The 26866-nt window shown below is 32.6% G+C and overlaps 1 protein-coding gene across 5 annotated transcripts in view; it reads right to left on the bottom strand.

Moving 5' to 3' along the window:
- Positions 1–8867: 8867 nt before the first annotated feature.
- LOC150094277 (uncharacterized) overlaps positions 8868–26866 on the bottom strand; it is a 127754-nt gene continuing 109755 nt past the window's right edge. For 3 of the 5 annotated variants that reach the window (XM_090412257.1, XM_090412255.1, XM_090412254.1), the window contains exons 9-12: positions 18816–18872; positions 17148–17204; positions 16635–16691; positions 8868–9181 (exon numbers count right to left, since the gene is read on the bottom strand). In XM_090412257.1, coding sequence (XP_090268383.1) covers positions 9095–9181; positions 16635–16691; positions 17148–17204; positions 18816–18872 — 258 coding nt within the window. In that variant the 3' untranslated portion in view covers positions 8868–9094. The remainder of the gene's footprint in view (positions 9182–16634; positions 16692–17147; positions 17205–18815; positions 18873–26866) is intronic. The other 2 variants (XM_090412259.1, XM_090412258.1) reach the window with 2 other exon arrangements.

Below are 26866 nucleotides of genomic sequence, written 5' to 3'. Positions count from 1 at the left end.
TACCACAAACTCTGATGTCAGTATAGTATTGGTTTAGTTTTTTTTTTTTTTTGTTCAATAATTTCTAGATTGTAACTGAAAATAAACAAACCATCATGTATTATATTTGCAGTGTCTTTATATAGTTTAAGTTTTATCACATTTTAGCACATACTAGTAATGAATGTATTTCTCAGATACATGCAACCTATGCTGCAATTTTTTCGACCCCAACCTCTGCAGGGTTAAACGATCGATAATAAACAATGACACATAATAGACTCCTGTTATTGTCTTACCCTTTTCCAAATAGTCTATCATGATAATTCCTTGGGAATCCCAAAAAAAACAGTGGCCATCACCTTCCCAGCTGACAAAATGGTCTTCACTTTTTTCAGTGCTCTTTCACCAGGCATTGTCCGCTGTTTTGACTGCTGCTTGGACTCAGGTGTGTAGTGGTGGATCCAAATTTCGCCTACAGTCAAAAAAAATCCTGCGAAGTGCGATTAAACATCACCAAAGACTGTGTTCAAATGTCTTTTCGCATGCATTTTAGATTGACAGTCAACAATCGTGGCACCCATCATGCACACAGCTTTTTTATGTGCAATTTTTCGTGCAGGATATTATACACCCATTCGGATGAGATGCCTAAAATCTCAGCAATCTCATGCACTTTCACTGGTCTTCCATAACGATACAATGGATTTTGTCGTTTTCTTCGTAGTAACCTCAGTAGGGAGAGTGCTCCATCTTAGATGGACTTACGACTATGTTTAAACTCAATGATCCAAAAATAAATAGTCTTTAATGCTGGTGCAGAGTCCCCATGAACTGCATCAACTCGGCTTTGATGCACAGCTGTCCACTTCTTCAAATAAAAGTGTTTTATCACTGCATGAAACTCGTTTTTCTCCATTTTTATGAAAAAGGCAAACATGGTCATTTTAAATGTTTGCCAAATGAGAACTACTTAGTTCTCGTTTGGCAAAAGAGAACTAAGTAGTTCTCGTTTGCCAAGTTTGAGTATTTACTACATGTTTCTCATGTAGTAAATACTCAAATCCAGATCCAGTCAAGAGCACTATTGTTTCTCCATATTTTTAGTTGATCAAAAGAAAGCAAACAGGAAGGTGACAAATTAATTTATGTTAATGTTGACACACTTAGCAACATATGGTTATATAAAATCACACTATTTGCATGGAAAATTGGCATGAAATAGAAAAAAATTTAGTTATAGTAAGTGATTCAAATAGTGCCTGTATGAAAACATTAGACAATGACATTTAATACCAACACTTAAATGAATTTAAAATATTTTTATTATAATAAAGCATGTTAACATATTAAATAAATAACCAAACTAAGTAAAATAAAGATAACGCATGAAACAATCAGCTAATGGTTCTCAAATAAATGTTCCTATCTATAACATGTTGTGACTCTACAAAACCAGAAAAAGCTTCACAACTTAGGGGAAGTTACATCCTATATTATATCCATCTTCTGTATGGACCTGCATATCTTACAAAAATAAGATTACTCACATGGAAATCAATATATACACAAGCAAGTAAAGAAGCACAGATACTTTCAGTTGAAGGAAACTGGACAAATTAAAGAAATTGTTCACTGGTTGCAAGGTGATTAAAAAACTAATTTTTTTTCAGCATCCTTGCAATCTGTTCAGAAATCTTGTAATACACGGGATCAGAATTCTTTCTATAGATGTGGTATTTTATTTAGTTATTTTTTATGTGCCTCCCATCCACAACAGGTTGTGTAAACCTATAGTGTTTGTACCATGGGTAGGCTTAGTAATTTTCTCCCCCTATTTTTATTAATTTTATACATATTTTTTGCATTTCTATTTATTTTCATATAGCCCAGAAACCTTGCTCTAGAAACCAAACATGGAATTTTCTCAAGCCACTTCAGAGAGAAATAAGAGTAGTGGTCTCACATTAGATGATAAAATCCATCTCCTACCTAAAAACAATAACGAACATCATGCCCACAGTGGGATTCAAACTTGAAGTCTGTTGGTTGGCAAGTGGATACACTAACCATTCAGCCCACTGAATTGGCTATGCACTGGAACATATTTGTTTATGATTCTTTTGAATGATCTTTTGGTTTCATAACCATTTTAGTAACTTCTCACTGTAGAGATGCATTTGTAAGTAAATGTTATAGGTACCTTAATGAAGTTGTAATAACTTGGCATTTCTGTGATAGGTAATGAGAAGAGTTATTGTGCATATAAACAGCACATTAAAGCAGACAGCCAGAGATGGTAGGCTGATGATCTTTTTTTAATTTGGCAAGGGATGGGGAAGGTATTTATCCTCTGAAGGAGCTCATTTAATTTGGCTTCAGTAGATCATACAGAGAAAATGCCACTAACAATGTGTCTGTGGAGATGGTTGTGTACAGAAAATGGTTTGTCTTCTAGGTGTTATAGAAAGTAATTGGCCAGTTTCTAGTGGTGTGTATATGGTGTGTGTGTGTGGGGGGAGGTGGAGAACAATAGCTATTTCCTTATCTAGAGCACTTAGAATAGCTCTTCTCTACTATATATCCAACATGATCTCTATAGGCACAAGATGCTGATGAGAGCATACACAATAAACTCACCACTATTACAAAACTATACAGTTTTCACACTAAGTAGAACCAAGGTTTTGCTGCACAAATAAATCTCACAACAGTAAGTTATTAATATATATTTTTAAAAAAATCTTCTGCAACAGAATGGTTTACAACCTGAAATTGTCTAAAAAAATTAAATATGTCCAGCCCATATCACTGTTGGTAGGAAGAATTTCAATTCCCTATAATCTCAGGAATTTCTGAATGGTTTCCAAAGATTCTGGGAAAATAAAATTAAAAAAATAAAAATAAATAAAATAAAATAAATATATATATCAGGTTTTCACGGCCATTGTACATGTTTTAAGAAGAATCACTTATATGTAAGGTGACCATACAACCTTCATTTAAGAAGACAGTCCTTTATTTCACTGCTCTGACCTTTAGATTTATTTTTTTTTCTAAAATGGCCATTTTGTCCTTTATTTTATGAATTGAAATAGTAAATTGAATACTGATGACCAGCACATGGCCCATAGAAACATGAAACTGTCATTTCACTGGCACTTGCTAGCAAAAAGATCAAAGAATGGCGACAAAATGATTTCCTGCCAACGCAGATGGGTTGAAATTTTTAAATATTTCACAGATAAATACGTGTCTTTTAAAAACATTTAAAAAATTGATCAATTTTGCTTATGTCTCCCTGGATCTAATGCCCCCACTGAACTTTTACTGGTCCACATATTAGTGAACAATATCTGGACCAGTGAAAAAAAACGCAATTAAAAATCAAAATGCTGAAAGCATGCATTTATACCCAATGCAGCTTTGACATGAATTGTATACAGTTTTATGAATTTTTAAAACAAAAACCTGATTTATTAAAAAAAGTTCATTCTTGTGAAAAGTATCAAAATTAAATTTTTGAAGTAATAATATAATTGTTTAAAATGCTATTGTATATGCTTATATTTTATAATAAATGTAATATAGCTTTTTAGTTTTAGTGAAACAAATAAACACAACCCTTTTTTATGATGAAACAATTTCTGATTTGTCCTTTATTTTCTCGAAAAAGAAAGCCACCGTACTTATATGACTATATACAGCTGAATGTTAAATTAGAAAATAACTAATTTATTTTTAAAGGCACCACTAGTTTCATCTTTCTAGAAGACTTCATTGAGGGTGTAATACATAGAAGAAAAAAAACCGATACACAAAAAACATTACTCAGGTGTAGTCACTAAAGATTTAAATTATTAATGGAGTACTCAAATTAGAATGGATTTGCAGACTAACTGTGTTGTTCTCAGCACAAGGACATGGTCTCAAGACCACCATAGCTGAATAGCAACAATCAAAAAGTTTGTGGCTGAGGTTAACATTAATGTGAACAGGATGAAGTTGAAAGAAAAATGATTCCAAGATTTTTCTTTCAACTTCCTCATAGCATTTATAAATAATTTCTGATCTGTCCCAGTTTACTAAGTGTATAATGGACTGATGGTGAGTGAGATCAAAAGAATTAAGCACATGACTAATTAAGGCTGTAGCCCTGGTTCTACCATAGGTGATGTCTCTGAGATATTCTTCGATACGAAACTCGAATAATTTTTTTTTGTTTGTCCATAACATGGGGAATTACAATCCTGGATATTTCAAACTGTTATGTTTGAAACTGTTAGGTTTTACTGGACAAAGCCATGATTGAAGTTTTCTTAAGGGAGTGAATAAGATACAAATTTTATATTTCTTGAGGATTTTTGCCAATTTGTTAGAAATGGAGCTGATATATGGAATGGTGATATAATTTTTCACATGCTAACTCTTCTCTGTATGGTGTGTAGAAGGATTAAACATGGGTTTAGAAATCTTCTGCTCAGGATAAACATTCTTTTGGAAACTTGATAAAAGCGGCTTTAATTCTTTGGCAGTCTCCTCTTCTTTGCTGATGAGAGTATGCGCACGAGTTCCTAAAGTTGAATTCATGCGCGTATGAGTTCAACTTGAGGAACTCGTGTGCATACGAGTTCCTAAAGTTGAAATAATACTTAACTTTTGAGGTGGATAATGATGGGACTGTGTGTAAAGATATCTGTTGGTATGTGTAAGCTTTCTGTCGATAGATATTTTTAGTTTTCCAGATGAAAAAGTAAGTTTTATATCAAGAAAAGTGTTAACTTCTAGTTCTGCTGTAAATTTTGATCCTAAGAGGTTGGCTATTAAGATGATGAAAAAAAAAATTATATATATATATACATATATATGTATATCAGTTTTTCTTTATATATCAGTTTTTTATCACCTTGATACCAGTCAATAAACTAGACAATTTCTTACCTCCGGCCTGAAAATAAATGGTCTCCATTATCTGTCTCAAGCATACATCAGACTTCATGTGAGCATAGTCTTTTACATTTTAGTCAGAAAGGTAAATTCATGAAGAATAGAATTAAAGATTACCTCATGAACTCTCAAATTAAAACAGGCACAGTATGGAGAAGTCTTCATAAAAGTACAAAACTTGTTATAGACCTGAAGTTTATTCCAGGAGCATTCAGGTTCACTTATGCACTGCTTAATCTGAGTTAGAATGATGAGTTAAGCATCTAGAAAGCACAGAGAATTATCAACTTGAACTACATAAAATAATTTTTTTAGAAGTTGCTGTAATCCCTTTAAAAGGATTCTAATAGTTACATATACCATCATTCTAACATATGGCACTTGCCACAAACAGTTAACTGATTGTGATACTTATACTTTTGTTATTTAAACTTAGTTCATTTCTTCTGCATGTACATGGAATAAGACACTTACTCTGAATATCTATTATTTTAGAAAATTAGTATTAATCAACTTGCTTTATTCCATTTACTGTGTTATATGCTTTCTTCTAATGCCAGGATCACAAGTGTCACTAAAAGTTTGAGAAATATTTTAGTTATAGTTGCATACTGACACTCACTTTTAATACTTGATAGCATTTTACAAACAAATATGTTTAAACTGAGAGGAGACCTCCACATAGCCTTTAAAGGAATGCGGAGAACCGACCAGGGCTTCTGACCTAATGTCCAATCCTCACCTTCTCGTGGTGCACCCTGTTGGGTATCTACTTGGATACTGAATGAATGAGGATGGGGTGGCAATTTGGGATTTAGCCGACTAAATTGTATTCTTATTGGTTAAACCAAAATAAAAAAATGATGGTACAACATGACAAAATTTCATGCCGGCTAGTGAATCGCTGGGTTAAACAAGGCCCCCATTGTTTTCGCCAGGGAACCATGGCAAACAGTGAAAAGTCAGCTACTGGAACAAATCTGAAAACAAACCACAACTCAACATCACCAGAGTTAAAGATCAGTACTATCAACATAAGAAGCCTGAATGGCAAAGAAATGGAACTAGCTGAGGAATTAGATAAGTACCAGATCGACATAATAGGGGTGACTGAAACAAAAAAGACAAAAACTGGTGAGATCTTTCTGAGCAATAAATACAAAATGTTATATTCAGGCAATGACAATCAAGGAAAAGAAGGAGTAGCCATAATATTCAACACAAAATACGAGGCTAATCTTCTTCAATGGTAGGCAGTCTCAAGTAGAGTAATGTGGGCAAATATGAGAATGGGAAACTGTACAATGAGACTTATCTGTGCCTATGGTCCCACAGAAGGTTCTACTAGGTAGAAGTGGAGGAATTTTTTGATGCTTTAGAAAAAGCAACTGATGGGGATCTAAATAGCAGAGTAGGAAATGATTGTGAGACATACAAAAATATTTTGGGAAAATTTGGAGAAAAGAGCAAAGTTAAAAATAATGGCAAATATCCGTTGGATTTCTGCTCAGGACATGGACTAGTTAACTAACACCATGTTCCAACATAAAAATGTGCACAAGTTCACATGGAGAGAAGAGGCAAGGAATAAAAAAAGTCTCATTGACTATGTTATTGTTGATAGTGATGTTTTCTGCCTGGTGCAGGACACCAGAGTATACAGAGGATTTGAAATTGGAAGTGATCACTGTTTACTCTTGAGCAGGATAAAATTGAATTCAATATTGAACAGAATAACATGTAAGAAAGTTTTAAAGCGAATAAAAGTTGAGCAGCTCTCAGATGTGAACTGTAGACTAAAATACACAAAGATTATTGAAGAAAAAATGAAAGAGTTTGAGAACAAGAATCAAACCTTGGAGATTCAGATCTGAGAGCTGGGTCAGGAGTAAAACACTTGACCAAAGACTAGAGACCGCAGATATGAGAGTCCTGAGAAAGATTAGAGGCATGAACAGATGGCATCAATGGCAATATCATATTAAAAATGAGGATATTAGGAAAGAACTTGACATTGTCAGCATCCAGGAATGTGTTAGCAGAGCTAATCTCAGGTGGTATGATCACTTAAACAGAATGGGTGAAGAAAGATTAGCAAAACAAGTGTTCTCTGCCAGGTTGACAGCAAAACGACCCAGAGGAAGACCAAGATATAGGTGGATTGATACGGTACAAAGTGCCTTAGACGATAGAAATATAAGATCTGATAATGTTGGAGTCTTGACAAGTAACAGACTGATTTGGAGGAAAATTGTAGATAGGAAGTTAGTAATGATGTAATTTTTTTCATGTAGTACTGTCATATCCTGTACACCCCTTGAGGGTACATGGCAGGAATTTGATGATGATGATATGTTTAAGAAAAGGATAATTATAAATACATGTTAAAAGCTAAACTAACTTGGATTTACTTTTGTGTAATGTAATACAAATGAATTCCTATGTATTCCTAGTACTTCCTGAAGATAGCAGGCAAATTTAAAAAAATGCAAATAATAATAACATGCAGAAATGCATTACATTAGCTACTGACATGGAAAAATTATTATTATTACATTCAAGAATTCGTCATTGGAAGGCATGCTACTCAATTACTCACAACTCAACATCTCTCCTACTTAATCCTCTAACTTCCTCCATCAATAGCATTTTATCTGTAAATTGCATGTGTTCTCTTTGCAGATATGTTGATATGTGGGATGAAAACCCCAAGTTTCTGGGAGGAAAAACTTGCTACCTCCATATGAGATCAGATAACTTACCTTCAGTTAAAAAAAACTCCATATAAAGATTTCTTTCATCACAAAAATAATGAACGAATGAATGATTTCAGTTCTTGCAATTTATTATTGCAAGAACTGAATTTGTAACCTCCAGCTCTATTTCTTGCATTCTTTGTTGGTAATTGTTAGAATAATTGAAACCTGAGGCACTGCATTAGGTAATCAGGGATTTCCACATGTTGTGCAGCAGTAAGTAAGCCTTATCTCCTATTTAGGGTTATGTATTCTGATTGTTTGAAAGAATGAACAAAGAAATTTTCTTCTAATTAAGACAGCAGTGTAGTCTTATGGCATTCCATGGAAGAATGGTTAGTGAATGTAACATATATATATATATATATGTGTGTGTGTGTATACAGTTATTTCTCTTCTCTTTTATGAGCCATACTGCTACAGTGTTCTCCCTCAGGGATTTCATAACTTTAGCTAGTCACACACTTGCCATGTTTTATAAATATGGGTATTTTTGAAATGATTAGTATTTTTTTAAGACCATAGATGGCTCTATAATTCTTCGGTTGGCTTGAGAGTACCTTTAAGTTTAATTCTGTATGATGTGTGGAAATTCTTAATCAGATCTGGCCATACCTTACCCAACTATTCCAACAATTAGTGAAAAGAAATTCAAGAAGTAGAGTAAGCTGCAACATGAGAAGTCATTAATTATTTCACTGTCAATAGTTTATTCATTGCATTCATTTTAGAAACTATGGACTTTATAACCGTGTTATAAATAATTCTTTTATTTATAAATAAATGTATAAATAATTTTAAATAAAAGAGTTATTTATAATATGGTTGTGAAGTCCATAATTTCTAAAATGAATACTGATCACTGTGCAACACTAAAAGAAAGATTTATTCATTGCATATTTATATTTTATTTTTTTCTGGTATTTGTTAAATTTTGCTTGTGTTTTGATAAAGCTTTGTTAATTAAATCTAATTTGTATTAACTTGCCAACAATAAATCCCACTTAATCTAGCTTATTAGCTGAAATGCCATAAAACATTCCCTTATAAATATGGATGTCAAAAAGTTAACGAATGAAAATGGGCTATTTAAGCAGTCACAAACATCAAACAAAAGATAGTTATGCATGCAAGAATTATCACTTCTAATCAAGCACTTTGGTTAAGTAATCAGAACCAGTCATATTTCACTAGAGAAGAAAATAATAAGTTTATTCAGTTTTAACAGAGGTTAAACCATCAGCTACTTTCTGTACAATTATTACTATTACTTTACTGCATTTTTGTTTCTTCTGACATCACAAAGAAAAAGAGAAACAAAAATCACTTTCATAATCTTTATATAATTTATGAATTTTAAAAGACAAATAAAATCACATAAAATTATTTGATAGGATAACACAAAAAAAGTATTATTCTTTCATATAAAGCTTGAGAATACTAGTAAGGACTGGTGGCTGAGGTGTTTCAGGAGATGACAAATTCCTATCTGGTGACTTCTAGAAAAAAGAAAATCATATGTATAATAATTTTCATTATTCATAAGAATATAAAACTCATTCAGACTTTATGCAACTTATAATTTTTATTTCTGAGTTTTACTTTTTTGGGGTCCGCTTAAAGGTCAAAGTTAGATAACTAAAAAGTGACCTCCACATAACCTATAAGGAATGTAGAGAAATGACTAGATCATATGATCTAATGTTCATTCCTCATATTCTCACAGTGAACCCAATTAGTAGGTATTTACCAGACATTTAATGAACCAGGATTGGCTGGCAGTTTGGGACAGCCAACCAAATTGTATTCTGCACTGGCTTAAACCAGAAAAACATGATTGTGCAATATCACGAAATTTCATAGTGGCTGGGATAGCACCCAGTTTAACAAAGCTCCAATTGCTTTCATCAGGAAAATAGGACAAATAGTGTCAAGTTAGGTACTGGTACAAACTCAATGTCGATAACCTCCAAGATTGGCACCACAAACATAAGAAGTATCCATGGAAAAAAAATAAGTCCATGTTGTAGAAGAACTATGTGGATATCCTTAGATCCTTAGTATTCCTGAGATGAAGACAAGTAAAATCCTGCTAAATAATAAATGTTGATGTTATATTTGAGATATAGTGATCAGAGAAAGGAAGGCATAGCAATAGAATTCAGCACCAAACACGAAGAGAAACTTCTCGATTGGCATGCATTTTCAAGTAAAGGTATGGGGATAAATTTTAAATTGGAGAATTGGACAATGAAATATGCCTATGATTTCACAGAAGATTCCTGTAAAGTACAATTGTAGGAATTTTTTAAGTCGTTAAAAAAGGCAGCTGACATGAAGAAAACAGAAAAGCTGGCACTTTCTGGAGATATAAACAGCAAGGTTGGAAATTAATTCCAGACCTACAGAAATGTTTTGGAAAAATTGCAAAGCCAATAGCAATTTCAAGTGCCTGCTGGATTTCTCTTCAGGGCCTCACTACATCACTAACATGTCTCAACATAAAGATGTTCAGAAATTTGCATGGAGAGAAGACAAGAAAAAACGATAAGTCATAATGACTATATTATCACTGATAGCGATATCATCACACTGGTTCAGGATACAAGATTACAGATCTGAAACAGGAAATTATCATAATTTAGTTTTAAGCAGGATAAAATTGAACATAATATTGAAAAAAGCGTGTGTAAGAAAGTTATATAAAGAATCAAAGTTGAGTAGCTCTTGGAGGTGAACTGTAGACTCAAATATACAAACATTATTCAAGAAAAAAATGAAAGAATTTGAAGATGAGAATCAAGCTGAAATATATATTGATCTTTAATTGACCATGATTTACAAGTTAACATGAAGAAGTCGGACAGCCCCGTCGACGACACAGCAACATAGTGTGTGAAACAGCTTTTATGTTGGCAGTTTGTCATATACCTTTTCCAAATCTATAAAACTGAAATACAGATCACTGTTAGTCTTTTTAAAAGTGAAAATAAAACCTAATCCCAAAAACTCCTATTCAGTTTAAATCCAGCTTGTTCTTCACTAAGTTTCTCTTTTGCAATTTTTCTTATCCTCTTCTCAAGTATGAGTGCATAAATATCTTACTTAGAACACTGAGAAGGGAAATTGTTCTATAATGTTTGCATTTAGTTTTATTTCTCTTTCTGCATATGGCTACTACGACTATTTTAATCATTCAGAATTTGACCGTATCATCATATTTCTGAATTATACAGCAAAGCCACTGTAAAACTTTTATACCTCCATATTTGTACATTTCTGGTCAGATGTTCATCTGCTCTAGCTGCATTTTCACATTACAGGTTTTTGATGTCTTTTTCTTTGTCATACAAAATTAATATATAGTCCTCATGAATATTTTCTACCACTATTCTATCACTATAAATGATGATCTTGTTTCATTTAATAATATTTTAAAGTAAAGAATATCTTGAGTTTTTATGTCACTTTATCATCTCTGATTACTTTTATAGCATTTTTTCCTCAATTTCTTAATTTTTCAATAGCCCCAGAATGCTTTGCACCCTTACTATCTTCTGTTCTTACCAGTCTTCTTATGGCTTCTGTTTAGCTACTTTTAACCCCTCCTTCATTTATATTTTTTTTATCTGTATTCTTAAGAGTACATGATAACTTATTTTCTAGGAAGTTTTAACATGCTTTCTTCTTTTCCATTGCTATCTAACTTCCTGAGCACCATGGAGTTCTGCTTTTTCTATCCTTGTAGGCAACTTCACCACATGCTTCTCTGGATAAATCAGTCAAAGTTTTCTTCAGAATCTGCCAATGAGACTATAAGGTTTGATTCATGTTTTCACATGAATAATATTCACATATTATATTTAAGAAATCAACAATCATATTCAGATAAACAATATTACAATAATATGATATGGCAGGACTAATTACAAAGATTAGTAATGGGATTTTGAAGGTTATTTTCTGAATTGGGCCAAAGTAATTAATTTTTAATTTAATCTATTTTTATTTACCTCGTTGGTCAAGTGGTTAGTGTATCAGCTCTCCAGCCAAAAGGCTGTGGGTTCTAATCCTGCCATGAGCATGGATATTTGTGATTGTCTGTGAAAATACGGCAGTAGATGGCGTTGTAGTTAGTGGATTGAATGGTGGAGACAGAGAGCTGTAGAGGAGTTGCCCTCCCTCGATGAGTCCTAGGACTCCCTGGAGGTGTCACCTAATAATAATAGCACTACTACTTAAGCTATTGTATGTCTATTACCAATGAACCCACCTGACCTCGCCTCTAGTGAACAAAAAATAAAATAAAATAAATAAAATAATAATAAATAAATAATATAAAATGCAATAAAATTATTATTACTATTATTATTAAGTGACACCTCCAGGGAGTCCTAGGACTCATCGAGGGAGGGCAACTACTCTACAGCTCTCTGTCTCCACCACTCAATCCACCGCTGTAATTTCACAGACAATCACAAATATCCATGCCCATGGCAGGATTCGAACCCACAGCCTTTTGACTGGAGAGCTGATACACTAACCACTCGACCAACGAGGTAAATAAAAATAGATTAAATTAAAAATTAATTACTTTGGCCCAATTCAGAAAATAACCTTCAAAATCCCATTACTAATATTTGTAATTAGTGCTGCCATATCATATTATTGTAATAGTACAAAGCTTAGAGTTCTATTTATCCTTTATTTGTTAATTGTACTTAGCCCAGAATAATGTTGTAGTGGAAATGGGAAAAAAAAAATGCAGAATTACTGAAAAACTCTTGGCTTGATGACATTTAATTCCTGTTTTAAATCTGTCAAAATATAAGTTAATATTCAGCCAATAGCTGAATGTGATCAATATCTTATGCAGGGAGTTAGTTAGATAAGCTTGAGGTAGTGATAACTGCAGGTTGGTACTTTGCGTAATAGGTACAAAGCTTCTATATATTGGACTGATATAATTAATTTTTAATTTATTGTTACTTCCCCCCCCCTTCAGAAGAGGGTAGGGAGGTTAATTGGTAGTAGGCTAGGGAGATTAATTGTAATAGTCATATTGTAGATCAGGGTTGTCCAACCTTATATAATCCGAGGACCACATTAAAAAAAAAAAAGATTTATCCGAGGGCCACATCACAATGCGTATCTAGTAATTTGGTGAGCAGCAGTGACACAACCTCGATAGCTGAATGAATGAACAACACTAATCATGCTCACGTTCCCTGTGAGCACTTGGAGCATGTGCGTTGGAACAAAACAGTGTAAGAGCATGTGCCTTGATGCAGTGCAAGTGCTGCATCAAGGCACATGATGCAGTGCAAGTGCTGCATCATGTACCTTGATGCAGCACTTGCACTGCAGCTGTTATTCATCTTATTCATCTTATTCTTATTCAATATAGAGTATGGTATAGAGTGATGTAAAAACACCAAATAAATTAAATGAAAGCAGACAAAATAGCCATAAAAATAATAACCAAATAAATTTACCAAATCGAGATTATCGATTAGTGAAATAATTAAAATATCTAATACACATTCAATTCAAATTGTTATTTTATTTTTTTGCTCATGAAAATCAAAACACACTGGCGGGCTGCACAAAATTGCACCACGGGATGTTTTGAACAGCCCTGTTGTAGATTATGACATTAATGTTGTAACTGCTTCTATATAGTGTGTGTGTAACATATGCATACACTGTATTCATGAAGATGACTTTATAACCTTGATGTAAATGTCAAAACATAATGAAATGGTATTACACTATACAGGATGACCCAGAAGTAATAGTGCAATTGCTGGAACAACGATTACTAAAACTTCATTATTATAATTTTTTGATATTTTGAAATATGATGCTCTGTAATAAATTTTTTCTGCTTAAATATGGATTCTCTGATTGTCCTGTTATTTTTAGGCCACTCTGTATATTGGCTGAAACCAGAGGTGTGTTGGTAAATTTTTAACAACCGGCTCACTTTATGAAAAATTCGATTCTTCACAAAGTTCTATTGTATCTTCAGATGTCTTTGTTTCTGCTTCTTCAAATTTTGTCCTTTTAATGTTTAAGAAATTTTGTTCTATTTCATTTTTTCAACTAACGGTTATCCGCTTTTTCAACCGCAAAACTCTAACCCTGATTAAAATTATTTTAATTATTAAAAAAAAAAGAAGAAAAAACCGAAATAAAAACATATATTAAAGAAAATTTTCCTATATTACCCTACAACTTACTTATTATCAAATGAAATCCTGAACAAAAAAAATGTAACACTGATATTACCACTCGTAGTAGTCGATCAAATGACCAGAGACTGTAGCCATCACGACGAATTTTTGTATTTATCGATAGTGCAACAATATTGCATTTCCAAGAACTTAATGTTGCAAGTTCTTGGAAATTCGCCGAAAAATAAGGCATTATTGTTTATTCAAATACCCAGTTCGGGAGTTTTGATAACGTGTTTGTGTTTTAATGAATACAGACATTGTTTAGTAAATAAAATCGTTTCCAAATTCCTGTTCGTAAATTGAGTTTGTGTTTTGTGAATTCTCCTTTATGCATTTATTTTTGATAATAATAGTAATATATGTAAGTGTTTATTATACAATTTCAAAATATTTACGAGAAAAAGTATATACCACCATTCATCATCTATCCTTTCATAAAGAATTTTAATAACGAGCTCACTAAATTTGAAAAATTTTAACAATCGGCTCGCACGAGCCAGTCCTAACACACCACTGGCTGAAACTAAATATGTATTATAATAGCACAATATAATTAGATATCATGTCATGTCAGCAGCTCCTTGCTATATAAGATCCCTGCTGTTTTCATCAGAGCAAATAATTGGTATTAATGAGACAAAGAAAAGCAAAACGGGGTCAGTGCCATTTAAATAATTATTATTTATCATCATCAATTTCCTCAAGGAATGTTTAGGCTACAATGACAGCACTACATGATTAATTCGTCTAAAAATCGAGACATAATTGGAATGGAAGAATTCGTCATAAAATATTAATACCAGAGTCACTTATGTTTAATATTTTTATTTCAGGCAATCACTTTTGTTCAAGTTCACATTCAACGTTGTGAATGTGTGCTTCACAGCACACATTCACAACCTTACCGAGTGTACCATTTAAAATTTATGCAAATAGACCTGAGACGAGGCATAAGAAACCTGTCAAAGAGAACTTGGAGAAAAATAAGCTGGGTTCAGGCTAAACATGGACTGTCAAGATCAGATTTTCACTTTGAGACAGATAGTTAAGAAATCATGGGAATATAAGAAGGGTCTGTAGATTTTGTAGAAGGTTTTGTAGATTTGGAAAAGGCATATAATAAGGTTCCAAGAGAAGAACTGTTCAAAACACTATAATTATATGGTGTAAATCTGATGGTGCACTGTGATATACAATCTATATTTAAGTTGAAATCAGCAGTTAGAATTGAAGGAGGTAAAGAAAAATGATTTGATCAAGTCGAGTATATGAAACAAGAGTGCATACTATCTCCACTGTTATTTATCATCTATATGGATCACATTATACCTGATATCGAAATTGAAGATGTTAATTTCAGCTCTTTACTTTATGCAGACATGTTCTACTCTTAAATAAATCTAGTACAAGTTTGCAGGATTTCTTAACTGATTAAATAAGTGCTCTAATGAATATGGCATGAAAATCAATAATATAAAAACCAAAACTATGAAAATAAGCAGGAACAAAGAAAACTTCAACTGCATTCTGAATGGAGAATCTGTAGAACAAGTAAAACACATCAGCTCTTGAGGCACAATTTTATGAAGATAGCAATTACATATAGAAATAGACAATAGCATTAGCAAAGCTGGTATGCTGCAAGTCAACTGAATAAATTTATATGGAATAAGAGAGAAATTAGCCAAAACAATAAACTAGTAGTATACAAGACAGTGTTCAGGCCAGTTTTAACTTATAATTCTGAGAGCTAGGTTAAAAGTAAAACAGCTGACCAAAGAGTGGAGACACCATACATAAGAGTTTTGAGAAAAATTACAGAAATGAACAAATGGCATCAATGACAGAATCATATTAAAAATTAAGATATTAGGAAGGAATTTGACATTGCTAGCATTCAGGAATGTGTGAGCAGAGCTGATCTAAGGTAGTATGGTCATTTAAACAGAATGGGGAAGGATAGATTATCATTGCAAGTGTTCAATGCAAAGATGGCAGAGGGAAAAACCAAATGAAGACCTAAATACAGGATCTGATAATATTGGAGTCCTGCAGATAAAAGATTAATTGAAGGAAAAACTGTTAGCATGAAGTTAGCAGTTATGTAAACTTTTCATGTAATACCATCACAGTATCCTGTGCATCCCTTTGAGATACATATAAGGAATTTCATGATGACAATTAATGACACTGGACGTTGATGATAATTAATGACATCTTTCCCTCTCTAGTCCATCTTGAGAAGGACTAGAGAAAGATATATATCCAGTTCTTTGCTGATGTTGCTGGATTGAGGCTGGTAATAAGGAACATATATGATAGAGAATCCTTGGAGATCAACTTGAACATGCTAATTCTACAAGTAAATATTGATAATAACATTTCTAAATGTAAAGTTATGTATTATGGATGAATGGCACTGCATGGAGATGTTAACTGGCCTACGGAAATGCACATGAGAACAAATTGGGGGAATGTGGTCTTCAACATCTGAGGAAGAGAATTTCACATTTAAATTAATGTAAGAATTAATGATACAGCAACCGAACTTTCTACAATGCAATGCAATTTGATTTTAGTTTTGAATTTAAATGACCTTCTATCAGAGATGAAATTTATATTTACTTTGTTGGTAAATGATGAGTGCTGAAATCACTTAATACCTCCTTTTTTTTGGGGGAAAAAAGTATTGCATGTAAAATTAAATACTTACCATAATCTTTTTAGAACAGCTCAAAGGAGGTTCTTCAGGAGTGGTTGATGGCTTTTTCTAAATATTGAAAAAAATATAGTATGTATCAATATAAATATATAATTATTTTGAACAAACACACTTAGTCAAGGGTGTTTGTTCAAAGGATTCCATGGGGGCCCAAGTGATAATAATAATTAAGGTTATTTTAAATTATCTAAAAGTAAATTAGTGATATAATATAACAAAATGAAACTGCGCAATCATCTGGGTATTTTTTCTACAGTTTTTTTTTGCTCTCATTTCCTGGTGATTTAAATGTGACAGACTCGCATTTAAATTAATGTAAGAATTAATGATACAGCAACCGAACTTTCTACAATGGAATGCAATTTGATTTTAGTTTTGAATTTAAATGACCTTCTATCAGAGATGAAATTTATATTTACTTTGTTGGTAAATGATGAGTGCTGAAATCACTCAATACCTCCTTTTTGGGGGAAAAAAGTATTGCATGTAAAATTAAATACTTACCGTAATCTTTTTAGAACAGCTCAAAGGAGGTTCTTCAGGAGTGGTTGATGGCTTTTTCTAAATATTGAAAAAAATATAGTATATATCAATATAAATATATAATTATTTTGAACAAACAATTTGTAAATAAAATTGAAGCTAAGCCAGAGCATTACTTAGATATGTTATCCAGCCACCCAAAATCTAACTTATGCTATAAACCTTTCATCAGCCTCTTGCTTATCATCTAGCAACCAAGAATAGGAAAAGTAGTCAGATGACCAGACAGTGTATTAATTATTTTCATTATGCCACCTAATTCAATTTTCTGAAAAACAAGCCTATTAAATAACTGAATGAAAAGTAAAAACCCTGCTTATCATATATAATAGTAAATTAAAACACAATTACCAACTTTATTGTATTTGACATACAATAACATTATGAAAGTTGAATCCTTAATGCATTTTACATAATTTTTTCTAGTATGTGATCAAAATGCCTTGATTGTTACAGTACTGTGAATGGTGACTTTTTTTTCATAGTAGATGAACAACAAAATGTTCCTCTGGTATATGAGTTTTTTCTAGTGTTAAAACATCACATTAAGAGACATTTATCAGAAGACAGCCCTTATATAGAAGGAGAAATGCTTGCCACAGTTCTCAGCAAATAGGTAGTTATGAGCATTTCAAACAGTTGATGATTCAATGGATCAGGGAATATGACTGTTTAGTTTGTTATGTAATCCAAATATAATGGAAAGTCAATCAGTTATTGACTTCTGTCTTATTTAAATACATATCAGTGATATGATATAGGCATTGCAACAACTCATATGTGGGGTTTACACACAAACACAATACTGTAGTGTTATGACTGTGGAATCCTTACTGTGTTTTTCATTCTTTTTTTCTGGCAAGTGGTGATACTGTACTGGTTGTTGCAATATTTCAAACATGATGATTCTCCTTTGTCCCTGCTAGAGAAAAGACAATGTTATTTTTTAACATGAATCTTTGTGATCCACAACAAAATAGAAATATAGGGAAAGAGCAGCTGTCAATTTACTCGAGAAAAAGAATTCTCTTGAGTAAATTAGAATGATTATAAGAACAGAAAAGTGAACTTGCATCAACATTTGACTTAAAAATGCAAGAATGAAATATTAAAAACAGCATATGAAGAAAATAAGAAAACCATTTCTTTTTGAAAGGTAAGTTCATTTCAAAAATAAATGATTATTAACTGAAGATAACGTATTACAGATACAGTATTATTTAACCAGCTAAACAGACATTAGCAATACTGTCAGTAAACTGATTCAAAGCAAATAGACATTAATAATTTAATTATTATTAAATAATAATAATTATTAATAAAAAGACATTAAAAATAAATAAAACATTAATTTTCCTTGATAATTATCAGGGAAATGACTGATTTCCCTGATAATTATCGGGGAAATTACTGATAAAAATTCACACTCTTTTGATACGTGTGTTGTTAGTTCAACTGTGCCAAGATTTTGGAATTTGGAAAGTTTTTGTAAAGTTTATCTCTTTCAAACTCTGTTTGACAATCAAAAATTGAGATGCTTCAATAATAAGAAGAGGGCATCAATAATCTACGGTTGAATAATGCAGTATATACATATTTATATACTGCATTATAAAAATAAATACCTACCACAATCTTTTTCGAACAGCTCAAAGGAAGTTCTTCATGAGTGATAGATGGCTTTTTCTAAATATTGAACAAAAAATAAATAAATAAAAAATACTATATACCTTTATAATTATTTTGAACAATTTGTATATAAAATTCATCTAGAACAGATGTTATCTGACCACCCAAAATCTAACTTGTGCTACCCATCTGTCCAAGTCAGATGTTGAGTGAACAGATAATATGTTGATGAGAAATATCTCCATAAATGAGGAAAACAAAGCCTGTCACTATCATTCCTTTCAAATTACTGGTAAGAATGTCAATTACCAATTTCTTTGTAACAGTTTTCAGAAGATAATGAAATGCTGTAGGAACATGGGATTCACAAAACTGACTCATATGATGATGATACATGTACAGACACAAGTCTCTCCATCTCAAAATGCAAATCCCACCATGGAAAGGTATAAACTTAATATGTTGGTAGTACTGTAAGGGTAGTATGGTAATAAGAGTAACCTTATTATATAGAAACCTTCTATAAGCCAAACATGGAACATTTTCATGAGACTTTAGATCTGCTATAAACAGTAAAATTCATCTTCCACCTAAAGACATTCACAAATATGCAAATTTAAAGTAAGATTCAAACCAAGACCTTGTTTACGGAAAAATCTGAATCTAGTGCCTTGACAAAGTGCAGGATTCAGATACCACTGTTATTTATTCTAATTACATGTACTCTCCGAATTTATCTCTTCTGATATGAGTATTAGAATCTGATGGCATGGATAATGAAATTAAATTTGGTCACAGAATGATGCACAAACCTTTAAAAAAGATTTGTGCATCATTATACATAAATAGCCTATATATAATGATGCATCAATATACATAAAAAGCCTATACATAAATAATATAAACCTATATATTATTTATGTATAGGCTTTTACAATATACATGATAACATCAATATACATAAAAAGCCTATACATAAATCCAGACTGTCATTCCTTCCAGGAATGACAGTCTGGGTTTATGTATAGGCTAGAGAAGTTACAGCTTAGGACCTCACATTACAAGCGGTTTCTGCCTCAGTATAAATTACTTAAAATTTATTCAGTTGCAGTCCCTAAGCTTTGCAGGATGCTATATTCACAATATATCAGAACACACCCATCTCAGAAATATGACATCATAAAATCTTTAGTGACCAGAGCACACAGGATTTGTTCTTCTGAAGGGGTGCTCAAACAGGAATTGGAAACCATTAAACAAACAGCTCTACTAAATGGATTCAACATAAAAATTAGTTAACACCACTCCAAGACAACATCCAAGAGAAGTAGGACTACACAAAATTTCCATATCTTACATTAAAGGCATTTCTATACGAGTTGCAAAGATTATTAAAAAAAAAAAAACTTATTGCTATCTTCAAACCTATTAACCTCTCCAAAAGACAAACTCTCAACATGATTCTACCTGGCGTATACCAAGTCCCATGTTCGTGCAACCTGTCATACTATGGACAAACAGGAAGATCAGTTTTACAAATGTATTTCTGAACATCAAGACCACATCCAGCTCATGTAAACGCAGTAACTGGGCTTGGATCAGCATAGAATTGAAAATGCAAACCATAGGATCCAATGGAAAAACAAAAATTTTACATAGATATATGTACAGATATGAAAGGCTATTCAAAGAAAGTACTGAATTTCTACTTCATAGACCAAACCTTAATTGTAACGATTGCTTTATTAAATGCAGAAATTGGGCTTGGATCAGCATAGAATTGAAAATGCAAACCATAGGATCCAATGGAAATACAAAAATTTTACATAGATATATATGTACAGATATGAAAGGCTATTCAAAGAAAGTACTAAATCTCTATTTCATAGACCAAACCTTATTTGTAGCAATTGCTTTATTTAAGTCTCAAAAGTTTGGGAAACTGTTATATTCAATTGTGTAAAAGAGTTTGTATCATAATAATTAATTTAATTTACCATTTCAACCGAATAGTTTTAACAAACACACAACTATTAATTTTATTTATTTATTCATATTTATTTGTAGTCTTATCTCCAGACTTACTGCATTTAATTTAATAATCATGTGTTCTAGTTCTTTTGGTGATGTTATTATTAGAATGATATCATCAGTGAATCATAGACTAAAAGTTTTGCTTACACAGAGGGATTCAAATTTGGCACATGTGCTGAACTATTTTGCTGTTCAAATTCCTTACCATTTTTCTTCATTCTCACCGACAATGTCTTACAATATGTAAGACAAAGTATTTGTAAAATAAATATTATATTTGGCTGAGACACATTTGCGAATGTTTAATTATGGAAACTCCACAGGTCTCACTATATAAGAAAATATAATCTTACTAATATAGCAGCTTCATTTCTAAACAAAGCCTTTAACCACTATATATTAGATATTTAACCACTATATACTATACATTATTAGAATGATATCATCAGTGAATCATAGATTGAAAGTTTTGCTTCATCATCTTTGAGAGTATATTCACATCGGACTGAATGTCAGGTTGGTCAACAACTGGATTCTGGATTGGCTGTCCGATAGGTATCAGAGAATTGTGTATGGTGGGGCAGTTTCAAGGAGGCAGAGGGTTACAAGTGGGGTCCCACAGGGCTCAGTACTGGGACCTATATTGTTTAACTTTTATATCAATGACATTGTCAGTGGATTGCAGGGGAATATTCAGTTGTTTGCAAATGATGCAAAGCTGGGAAGGGTTATTAGTAAGTCCAGATGTGGTAGCCCTGCAAGAGGATTTGAATAAGCTAGACAGACGGGCAAATGAATGGGGGTTTCAGTTTAATGCAACAAAATGTAAGGTCTTGAGGTTTGAGACACATCGATGGGACACTGCATACTCTATTGGAGGAGCTATACTGGAGGAAGTAGGGGAGACAAGAGATCTGGGGTTGATGATTGATAGAAACCTGAAATTTAGGGGACATTCTTTCTTTTAAGGTTACATGGTGATCAGCACTCATATTTGTAAATTTAGGGACACAAATTGCAAAGGTGGTGAAGGTAACGCAGAGGATTGCTGCAATAATGAGAAGGACACTGACCTGCAGAGATAAAAGAGTTATCATTCTGTTGAATAAGACTGATCAGACCACACTTAGAATATTGTTCTCAGATTTGGTCCCCAGGATTTGAAGGGAATAAATTAACTGTGGAAAGGGTACAAAGGCATATTAGTACAAAATGTTAGTTATGAGGATCGGCTGAGAGAATGTGGACTGCAGAGTTTGGTGGATAGAAGAAGGAGAGGTGATATGATTGAGACTTCTAAACTGTTCAGAGGTGGTTACAGGGTTGACACTGGAGAGTTCTTTTGCTTAGTTGAACAGTGGGAAGGAGTGATGACAAGGGACCACCATCCCTGGACGTTATGAAAGGAAACCGTGAGCAAGAGGGTGAGGAGTGGTTTCTTTGCATGGAGGGTAGCTGAACCATGGAATGCATTGTCTGATAGAGTGGTGAGAGCAAGAACGGTCAATGAGTTTAAGGAGTGGTATGTTAGACATTGTGTTTCCTAGGAGGGACCTCCCATGATGAGTCTTGATAGACTTTGTGTTTCTTAGGAAGGACCTCCCGCTATGAGTCTTTTGACTCCATGGAGGCCTGAATAATAATAATAATAATAATAACAATAATTATAGTTTTCAGTATCCTTTTTTCTATTGTTATTCTCTATTACTTTCCCTTTATTTGTATATAATTTTTGATAAAATGTAACTATAATCTCCAACATGTTTGTAATCAGTATTCCATTTTCATCTTTTATACTTGTTCATATAAAGATTACCTGTATTATCAAGAAGTTTTTTTGCTTTCTTTATACTGTTGTTATTTTCTATTGCTGTTCTTATAATTTTTGTATAGAAACGTCTTACATCCTCTCTTATCTTTTTCTTGATTATGTGCAAAGTTCAGTATATTCTATGTTTCTTACACCATATGCATCTTGTTTCATGCTTATTTTTTTTTTTTGTTAGGTCTTCAGTTTCCTTTTTGTCTATTTTTGTTCTTTTTGAATTCCCAGATAAATTTTCAACATTCTTTATTGTACTTTTTTGCTAGAATACTGTTGAAATTTTCAATATTTGAAATTGGCCCATTTTTTTAAATGTCTTTTTCTAAATTTACCTGAAATTCTTCTTTTTCATTCGAAATATTTCTAAGATGTTTCTGGCTTGCTTTCTTTCCTTTTTTTTTTAAATCAGTTATTGTCTTTCCATTCCTAGTTTATTGTTATTTTGCTTTGGAGTAATCTATGATCTTTGCTTAATCTTACTTTGTTTATAATAGTCTTGAACCATATATGGTTTATCTGTTAATATATAATCAATTTCGTCCTTGTTAGTTCTATTTGAATGCATCTGGATCCATTTGTTTTGAGGTTTCTTTTTGAAAAAATATTATTTTTAGATTTCTTTCTTCTGCTAATTCCACTAAAAATTCTCCTCTTTCATTTTTGGTATCAGTACCATCAATTCCCACAGATGCTTCATTTGGCAATAACAGTTGTATTGAAATTTCCCATCAAAGTAATAAAATAATGTTTATCATTTCTAGAAGAGTATGTATTTGGTCATAAAGAAGTTATTATTATTATTATTATTTATGGCATATCCATGGAGTCTGGAGACTCATTGTGGGAGACCTAAATTAACCATCATACATACAATCCTATCATATCTCTACTCGAATCCATTCACTGTCAGGGAACTCACAACCAATTCTGGCAATCCATTCCACTCACTCACCAATCTCCATGAAAAAAAAATCTGATCCACACACTCCTACTAACCACGCTCTTACAAAACTTTTACAGATGACTCCCAGTCATATACTGAAAAATTTCACTTGCATCAATTTATAAAACTCCTTTAATATCTTACAATTTTCTACCATGTCTCCTCTTTTCTGTCTATCAACTAAACTTTGGAACCCACAAACCTTCAACCTATCCTTGTAGGGAAGATTCCTCAGACCCATCACCATTTTGGTCACTCATCCCTGAATCTTTTTGACCACCTCCTGGTCCCCAAGAAATCCAGGTGACCAAATCTGAGCACAGTAGTCACGATATGGCCAAATAATAGCCTTATAAAAAGGGATAATAACTTCCATATCTTTACTTGTTAGAATGTTTTTCAGTATACAAATAATCCTTTGAGTTATTTTACCAACTTTTGCAATATGCCCTCTGAACGTTAACTCTTTGTCCACCATTATCCCCAAGTCCCTTGCCTCATCAATTTCCTGCAAACCAATGCCATCAATATGATACGCTATATGCAACCTTTTCAACCCGAAGTGAATAATCTTACATTTTGCAACATTAAGTTGACAATCGTTATCCTTTGTCTACAATACCAATTTATTTAAATTATTCTGCAGGATATCTACATCACCTTTATTGCTCTTCCCAGTTTTGCATCATCAGCAAACAACTGAATATCCCCTCTTAAATATTTCCTTATTTAATTTGGTACTAGCACCAAATTAAATAGTGGTGCTAGTACCAAACCCTGAAGTACTCCACTAGTCACCCTTCTCCAAAATTTCATTCCACCATATACTACTCTCTGGTGTCTGTCCCTCAGTCATCCTCCTATCCATGCTACTAGCCTCATATCCATTCCCATCCTTTCCAGTTTTTTGTAATAGTTTTCCATATGGTATTCTGTAAAATGCCCTGGCAAAGTTGAGAAGTATCATGGTGTAGCCATTATCTTTATCCAATTCTGCTGTCACTTTATTATAAAATGTGAATACCATATATGTCGACATATAAGATGACTCTCAAATACTACAGAAAACCCCCTCGAAATCATGGGTTGTCTTATACAGCAAGTATAAAAAGGGAAGCTTAATTTCTTGGATGAACATTTAGGTAGTTACAATACATCATTATATAATAAAATAGGCAATGTTTATAAACAAATCAGATTAATTTTTTGTTACATAAATTTATTTAAAATATTACAATAGATGTAAATCTAAAAAACAAATAATAATTATTAACCTCAATTTTCATGTTAATTTTCTTCATCATCTGTTGAAATTAGTTCTTCAGATTCATTGTTTAAATGATTGTCACATGGATCCCAGTTCAAATCCGGTGAATTGATTTCATTTTCATCGTCATCAGTGTCCCACAACAGATCATCTTTCGTACCATCTATAAGATTAGAGATACCATACTTTTTAAATGATTTTATTACAGTCTCTACTTTTACTTTATTCCATGCTTTGATCACAAAACTGCACAACATTTCAAGTGATGAAGCATGCATAGATCCACCGTTTGTAAATGATTTTTCACCAGTCAACATCCAATTATTCCACTCTTCTTGCATGTGATCTTTAAATGGTTTGTTCAAGCAGGCGTCTAGTGGTTGCAACATAGAAGTTAAACCACCTGGTATAACAGCAATTTTTGTGTTATTTTTTTCCAGAATTAAAAGAAACACAAGTATTAACTACAGTGAAAATTATTTAATTGTAAATATTTCATCCTAAGTATCTTAGGACATCATCAGTACAGTAGTTTAAAACAATAATAGGAATAACAGGGTGCATGATTACAATAGAATCTCATTAAACGTGCGTAACACGTTATGCACGTTTAATGAGATTAAAAAAAAAATGAGAAGTAAAAAAAAAAAATTATTTAACACAGTTTTGTGACAATTTCCCATACTTTAGGAATAGTAAGAACGTCGTTGCAGTTTAAGTTTGGTCTGTGTAGTAAGGATTCAGAACTTTCTTTGTATAACCGTTCATGTTTATATAAAGATGTATGTAAATGTAAATGTGTAGACTTTTCCCAATGGATCCTATGGTTTGGATTTTCAATTCCGTGTTGAGAGAGGCAAGATTTCTGCATTTTAAAAAGACAAATGTGGCCTTGATGTTCCGAGATGCGTTTCTGAACAGACCTACCTCTGTCCAAAGTAAGACTATTTGCATGAGCATGGAATCTCATAAATGCCAGGCAACATCAAAGGTGAGAGTTTGTCCTTAGGAGAAGGTAACAAGTTGGTAAATTTCAGAGATGTTCTTTTAATTATGATCGCACCACAGGTTTCGTTATTTAAAAAAGTTTTTTCCAGAAGACTTTTAGTATTCTCAGTTAAATGACTACGAAACATATCCCATACTAATAAACTGCGTTTCTTCATTATGCCACCGGGTCACATGTTCTACACATTATTTATCCATAATTTCACACTATTTTCGTCCATCCATCCTTTTTCGTGAAAATGTACAAAAACACCTGAAGGAAATTTTATCTTAGGTTTACATTTGAAATGATAATTCGTTTTAACTTGGTTCCATCAGCCATACATGACAACACATCCATAAATCTTGTTTTTTCATGACCTGTGCTTCAAGCTAGTACACTCTTACTACCTTTAGACTCCACCGTTTTATTGCTTATCATATCAAAGCTCATAAAGCTCATAGGAGTTTCATCCATATTTCCAATAGTTGATAATAGAAATTTGTCTCAACTGAATAATAAATTTATGGAAACTGGTAAGTTTGTGGTCAAGATTTGCTGGTAGTTTTTGAGCAATTTTTGTTTTTTGATGAATTTTATTACCAGATTTTGTCTGTTCATAAAATGATTACACCGTCCTGAAGTAGCTTGAAATTCTATACTTTCATCTGGATTCAATCTTGATCATTTTAGTGCATATGCTCTAATCATATTTCTTGTAACAAGATAACCATTCTGCCTTTGTTATTAATACAAGAAAGAAGAAATTGGGGGGATTGTCGTATACAATCGACATAAGTTTAAAACCTAAAAAAAAAAAAGCCTAAAATTTAGGCCTCGTCTTATATGCCGACATATACAGTAAGTTACTAAGACTGGACCTATCCTTTACAAAGCCATGTTGCCTATTATAGAATATCACTTCCCTATCGACCTACTGTTATATTTTACCTTTCACAACTTTTTCCAATGCTTTAACAACTCTTCCAGATAC

This window comes from Typopeltis vanoorti, chromosome 22 (genome assembly GCF_054136105.1).
Source record: "Typopeltis vanoorti isolate ZY-2024b chromosome 22, IOZ_Tvanoo_1.0, whole genome shotgun sequence".
NCBI lineage: Eukaryota > Metazoa > Arthropoda > Arachnida > Uropygi > Thelyphonidae > Typopeltis > Typopeltis vanoorti.
The sequence above is the reverse complement of the archived record's forward strand: the minus strand, read 5'-3'. Positions and strand labels throughout refer to the sequence as shown.